Genomic DNA, 7,500 nt, shown 5'->3' on the forward strand with positions numbered 1-7,500 from the left:
AAGCGCAAATATAAAAAGCAAAAATACATCACAATATAGGCTAAATATGCACTCGGCAAAACATTTCGTTCCAAACGACACAAAAAAAACATTCAGACAAAAATATGCATGCGCAAAGAATTATATTTACATCAATTAGGCCTATATATAGGCCTATATATTTTTACACAACTACAAAACAATAACCTATTTATCGATGCACAAGTTATCACACCGTGTGTTGTGAACGTTAATGTATGAGTGAAATGAATACATAGACATCCATTACTGCGGGACAGTAAGGAGCGCTGTGCTCGGGACACAGTGTCCAGGGGTGAGAGGTCGCCCATAAAGTAAGTCAACAGCCCTAGCCCGTCACAGCAAGGGCAAGAGCCTAAACATCAACACTAGGAACATATGTCCCCATGCTAAACAACTCTCACGTACATTATAAATTGCGCACAGCATACGGGCAACGAATATGGACAATAGGCCTACACAACGTCAAATGCACCCAATTACGGGCACATTTTATGCATTGTATCGCACATCTTCCATACTTTAAAAAGCAAACACACGGGAATGTAAATAAAGTACACACATCAATCATGCAGCTCCAGTGGTTAAATACTTCCAAAAATGAAGGTCACGGCACTACCTGAAGCAGATGCGATCCCAGCTCGCGCCCAACGTTATCCAGGGAGCTGGCGCGGCTGACATGACCCCAAGATTCCCCGAGACCTGCACACACACACACACACACACACACACACACACACACACACACACACACACACACACACACACACACACACACACACACACACACACACACACACACACACCCCATTACCAAAACCTCACCTCCCCACGTTCATCATCTCACCTCAGCTCAGAGACCTCACCAGCTGCCCTCACACACTGCCTTGAACAAAGACTATATTTTATACCCTAACTAAAATATCAACAAGCAACGACATCATTGTGTTGGTGCTGATATTATTATTAGTAATAATACTTTTTCTATCTTTATTGTTATTATTATTATTATTATTATTATTATTATTATTATTAATAGTATCATCATCATCATCATCATCATTAGTATTATTAGTATTATTATTAGTAGTATGCTAGTAGGGTAAGTAGCAGTGGGCCGATTACGTTTGCTACGCAGATCAGAATATGTATCCATATAAAGTAGTTAGGAAGGATACCATTACAAATAGTGTTTTTATTACAATGTAATTCATAGAAATCAGGCGACACAGGTGCCCATAATGTAATAATGTGAGCTAATATAACAATTACAGCGCATAATCATTTTGTCTAGTGTTTTCAACTGCACATTATTATTATTATTATTATTATTATTATTATTATTATTATTATTATTATTATCATCATCATCATCATCATAATCATCATCATCATTATCATTATTATTGTTATTATTATTATCATTATCATTATTATTATTATTATTATTATTATTATTATTATTATTATTGTTGTTATTATTATGTCCGTGGAATTATCAAATAGCCATCATCTGTTTATTTTTATGATGTGGGTTGTGAGTATTGATTCATTGAACGCGCGGCTGTTGTCTTAGAGCAAGAATAATATTTTCACACCAAATTGACTGTAAACACGGTGGGAGAAATGTAAATGGCCTGCGCATATAGCACACCCGAAGGAACCAACAAAACTCGATACGGCAAACAGGAGTTGCTGTCCCCACTAAGCCCCCGCGCAATCCCCATTGAAATGCAAATCGTTGGAAAACAAACACGCGGCGAGCAAAGATCACAGCAAAGCCCCGATTCCCCACTTTAATATTAACCAAATATGCACTTCACGTTTACACAACAGAAACAATGAAATTACTCCTTAACCACAACTCAAATATGATGCGGCCCGTTGTTTCTAACCCTCCCACACACATGCGCCCTAGCATTGAGAAAGCAAGCGGTGAGGTACACACGCCGTCACTCAGTATATTTCCCCCTCCTTTTCTTTTTTTCTTGTTCCGTCAATGACACAGAAAAGACACGGAGGTAACATGTAAACACAGGAGAGAAAACATAGAAATCATTTTCAGTAATCCAGTAGGCCTACACATTCTAAACCAATCCGAGAAAACTACCCAGAGAAAAGTACCCAGTGCTGTATGAGTTCCTATTACCAGCAGATATGCACAAAGACGCAGTGAGCCCGAGTGGCGTTGTTTTCAGTTTTCTAAGTGGTGTGGGAGCTTGACTTTAGCGCCAGTTTCTACACTTGACCTACTGCAGGGGAATAATACCAGCCGCAATCAGATCACCCAGATTTTGTACAAAAATCAGCGAGACAAACCCTCTTACGAAACCCAAAGATGCTTTAGCTGGCCTTGGAGAGGTCTGCTTTGAGCAAAGTGCCTTTCAGACAAGGACGGCTGGCTTCAAGGAACAAAGGAGTCAGCCACTAACAAAAATGACTTGCAACTGCTTACTAGGGAGGGGAAAATGACGAAATCCACCAGAACTTTGCCTTTGGAGACTTTCCAAGCGCACATAGGCCTACGACTATGGGAAGGCAGTTTGACTGCCATCGGATCAGTAACGTCCAATGAGTTTACAAACCTCTGTTTTTCTTCAGGTTAAAATAAGCCTGTTTGAAGGTCTGGTGTGATTGAGCATGGAATGCAATGCACGATGCCGTGTAGGCCTACTGCTCCATGTGTTTGCCATTGGCGTGATTACCGCACTCAATTTGAACACTGGTGCGCTCTCAAGCACTTGCCATGGGCCGTGTCTTTAAATTTCCATTTTCTTAAATGCTAAGAGGCCCTATAGGCATGTGTGTGCCAGTGCTATTTACTGTACATGGGAGCCTATTTAGAAATCAGTTTTCTTATGTTAAGGTATTTTTCTAGGTAGCTGGTAATGTAAAACGACTTTAAATGGTAAAGGTAGCTAGGGGGCAATGCGGGGAGGTCCACGTATATGTCTGCAATAAACCTGGCCGTAAACCCGCCTCACCTTCGATGATTTTTCAAATAAAATTTTACTGTCAATTACCCAGTACATTCTCCTCGCTCCCAGCCCTGTCGCACTGTGTTCCTGAAGGGGCTCGCGGGCAAAGATGCTCTATTTATCCCTCGCGCCTGTGTGTGTGCGGACAGCGCAGATGATTTAACGAGCAAAGCACATGGTTTCGCGATGCCGTGCCTCGTAAAATGCTCCACTGATGGAACTCACTACATCACCGATACAGACATCCACCCCGGGCCTTTCCCGCGCTCCACCCGCGAGACTGGACCTTCAATTATTCAACAGTTTATTTTACCAGATGCTGCTTACACGCGCTGGATAATATCTGCCCTACACAACCTCAGCCCGAGCAATGTCAACCATGCACGTGCGTGTCTCGCACTCTCCTACCAGGGTACATTTGATTGTTGGCCTTCACCTGACGATGGTGGGACACACCAGTTACGACATGACAAATGATGGAGGCTTCTACATACAGTATAGCCTATCATCTTTTTAAACCCTTCCCGTAGTGTATGGAGATGTGAGAGACAATAATTCAGGAATCCACATCTAGCTCACTCTTTCTCAAATGTCCACAAAGGTGCAAGGCCTCCATCACAGACAGTGGGCCACAAGTAATAACGCGTTTGCTGTGCGCAATCAAACAAGCGTTTTTAAATTTCGGTAGGGCCTGTAAGTTACTATCGTGCGTCACTGCAAGCTGTCTGTTTACAGGAATGTTTAAAAGCCAATTACGACATTAGTGGAGCAAAAACAGCCCACTTCTGCTCAAAGACGACGGACAGAGAGAACGCAGGCTGGCTGAAGAGCCCGGGGGAGCCTCTGCACTCTTCGCCTGTCACTTGGACAACCAACACAGCTGCCTGCGGCACTCACACCCAAACAGTCCCGGGCCTGCGCTGTGTTCACTTTAGTTTATAGTGGACAACCCCCCCCCACACACACACACACACAATGAAGCATGTCACATTATCAACGACTTTACTGTTAACTACAAGAACAGACATCACTGGACACTTCCAAGTGACCGTGCCTTTATAACACAACCTGTAGGTTGACAGACGCATGACCCACAACGCAAATTTTGCATACGTGCTGTCTTTGGCACATGTATGGCGCGCGATAACAACTGCACGTTAAGATAGGTGCAAGGCTAGTGCATGGAGCGCTGCTTTTAGGAAACGCTGCTGAAAAGCAATAGAATGAATATGGGAACAATTCACAGGGGTTCTTTAATGGCACAAAAAAATGAAGAAAAACAAGGCAGAATGGCATGGCGAGCGTTAGGCCTATTTTGTGATTTGATGTGCATAATTAATCAATAGCACGTTATTCACATATTCCCCATTCACTTCAGATTAAAGCATTCAATAAAACACAGGCCTACTTTAAATACATTTTAAAAATCTGATCATGGATATGAGCACAGGTCAAAATACGCGTTCATCTCTTTTTGGGGTGTTAAAAAACCTGTCCCGTGTGTGTTTTTTTTGCCATGCATGGTGTATGTACACAATTTGAGAATTTGTGAGGCCAAAATCGAAGGGATGGCACTCCACTTGTCAATCACGTCGAAATCACGCGACAGAAGTGGTGCTCAGTGGAGAGGTTTCACCCTGCCTGTTTTCTTTACCTCCCTTTCTCTCCATTCAATAGCCGCTATCCCCATCCCTTTCTCTGTTTTCTTTGTTCGGCCCGTCTTAAGTGCTTTGCTTTAAGTTGGACTATGGAAGGGGAAGAGAGAGGAGAGGAGAGGAGAGGAAAGGGGGCGAGATCAGTTGTGCTCCTTCTATCAAGACGCTCGAGTCAAACAAGAAGCTCCATATGTGCGCAGAGATCAGACGGAGGGCCACGCGGCCAGTGTTAATTGGGGAGGCTGGGCTGCAGTCACGCAGAAAAGGAGCCCGTAGAGACCGGGGGAGAAGGTGGTAAACGGCGCCTAATCGTCTTACAGGAGCACCACGGTCGCCTGACTATGAAAGAGACTACATGTATATACATATATACACAGATACGCACGTGTTGGCGCATGCGAGCACTTGCAGGACACAGAACCAGGAGAGGGAAGAACTGAATCCTTTGGGACACACAGACATGGCATGGGCCTTCACACACATACATCCGTAAAATATTCACCCAGCCAAGTTGTGAGGGTCAGTTAAGCAGTCTTTAACTAAATGTCCAAAAATACTGTGCTCGTGACACACGCGTTTCATTGTTGTGAATGTGTTATAGATTAGATTTTGTGATCATAAGAGTCAAAACAAGCCCAAATCTAAGAATGGCCAGCACATTTGTCATCAGTTTGGCAAGGAGCACAGGAATTTTGGGAAATACTCCACTAGCCCATTATGCAGCATAAACAATTAATGTGGTTGTGTACACAACAATTGGACATTATAATAGCCTATATATTTTTTACGGTTCAGCATAGGGCTTTATGCGTTAAGTTATGTATAGTAATCCTATAATGTATAGTAATAATAATAATAATAATAATAATAATAATAATAATAATAATAATAATAATAATAATAATAATAATGTATTATTCTTACTATAGGCCTATTTATTTATAGAACACTGTTATTAAAAACAAAGACGCTTTCAGTCCAGAATTGAGACATAGGCTAATATGTTGACATACTAGGCGTATATTTAAGAACAATTTCACTTGGCCTTCTTTGGGGATTTCTGGAATTCATTTAATTTAATAAACGACTATTTTGAACACATACACAAGATAAATACACCAACTGAATGCAAACGAATTTACACTACTTCCAGGCAAATGCATCATTATTATTTCTCACCAACGCACAGAAAATAATAGTGTCAGCATAGGAACAGTCTACACTGGTTCCATAACACAAAATACAGTGTTTTACGCACAGTGCCGTGGGACATTTTTTATACATACCTTCTGGAAACACAATTCTCATTTTCAGGTAGCTTGTTGTGAGTCGTATGATGGAAGCTTTATCGAGCTGCGACGTAATGGCCGATGGCAGAGGCAACAGTTTAGCCAGCTCATAGAATTCACTATTTTCCTTTTCCCGTCGCGTCCGGGCCGCATTTTTAGATTTCTCTTTCATAGTTTACGCCTCTTTATTTCACCAAGAGATTTACTTTCTCCGGTTTTGCAACACGCCCTTTTCACCTCCAAAGGGAAATAAGTCGACAAAAAGGCTGGTGTACGCTCTTAGCTCATGATAGACACCTTGGGAAGGTTTGTAAGGTAGGCAGGGGAGGTTATACCCTTGAAGAATGCATGAACCGACTGGCTCCGTCACCTGCCTCGCCTGTCGTCGACTTCACACGCCGACAGTGTGGGGCAAGGCTGGTGAAACACTTCTAATCAGGCCCCCTGGTTCTTCAGTGAGTCAATACAGCACAGGGAAACTTCATATCCTTAGCAACGGGAAGAGAAGATGTAAATCCAGACAGGAGATATATCCGCTCAGGCCCAGCTTGTCTTGGGGAGTAGTGCAGCGGCCGATGACTTCACATTGTCTCCTTTCAATACATGTTCCTTTGGAGAAAGCAAATGCAACGTACGGTGTGTTATCTGTGGCATAATGACCTATAGATATAGAGCAGGGCAGAGTGAGCATAAAGCGCAAAGGCGAGAACTGCACACACCACTTTGAGAACTTTGTTGACACAGGCATTATTATCATCAGACTGGGAATGACAGTTAAGTTAAGAAGCGTAAACATAGATGATCGATCGGGAATTCAAGCACAGGGCAATGCTCACACAACGCAACAAAATACAGCATGCACTTGTAGAACTGACAAAATAAAGTCTTTGAGGCACTCACCCCAAATCTACATGCATTACTTTCGCTTTAAAACGAATCGTTCCTCAGTCTCCAAGGCGAATTAAATCCAGCGTCATGTGCAATATCTTTTTCTGCTATGCTTCGCTCACTGTCCAGTTAGGGTGGCTTGAGTAATCCTCGGGATGTTTTGGCTTATTATTTCTTGTGAAACTGCCACAGATATTCGTCAGGAGATGCGAGTGTGTCTGAGATAGTTTCCATCCAGTGCTTGCAACTCGTCGTTCCTGCACTGTGTGTCTGCGCCGGAGATCACCCCACCCCCTGCCCCTCTCCCAATCACTCGGCCTCTTATTGGGCCGCCGCCGCTTAAGTCAATCCCCCCATTGGCCATTCCTAATATAAACGCATCGATGCTTGAAGTGAAACCGGGATTTGTTCGAAATGCTGCCATATGACCCCTTGAACAGAACAAATTATAAACACACACATTTAGGCGTTTTATTCCACAGGATATAGTGCTATGTCGAAATGTGGACATGGCGTCAAAACATTAACTTACTCACCCAAACAAAATGCTATCCCCCTGAATCACGTTAAGTTTATCAATTTGCACGTTTTTGAGGGCCTACAACAAGCAATTCGAAATCTTAACATTATCCAAACAAGTTCAGTAGGCTATTCAAGAAAATCAACTAAAAA

At 42.6% G+C, this 7,500-nt stretch overlaps 1 protein-coding gene across 1 annotated transcript in view; it reads right to left on the bottom strand.

Moving 5' to 3' along the window:
* sim1a (SIM bHLH transcription factor 1a) overlaps window positions 1–7,097 on the bottom strand; it is a 33,123-nt gene extending 26,026 nt beyond the window's left edge. The window contains exons 1-3 of the mRNA XM_063199021.1: window positions 6,841–7,097; window positions 5,938–6,549; window positions 638–720 (exon numbers count right to left, since the gene is read on the bottom strand). Coding sequence (XP_063055091.1) covers window positions 638–720; window positions 5,938–6,112 — 258 coding nt within the window. The 5' untranslated portion in view covers window positions 6,113–6,549; window positions 6,841–7,097. The remainder of the gene's footprint in view (window positions 1–637; window positions 721–5,937; window positions 6,550–6,840) is intronic.
* Between the last annotated feature and the right edge of the window lie 403 nt (window positions 7,098–7,500).

This window comes from Engraulis encrasicolus, chromosome 5 (genome assembly GCF_034702125.1).
Source record: "Engraulis encrasicolus isolate BLACKSEA-1 chromosome 5, IST_EnEncr_1.0, whole genome shotgun sequence".
NCBI classification, from domain to species: domain Eukaryota; kingdom Metazoa; phylum Chordata; class Actinopteri; order Clupeiformes; family Engraulidae; genus Engraulis; species Engraulis encrasicolus.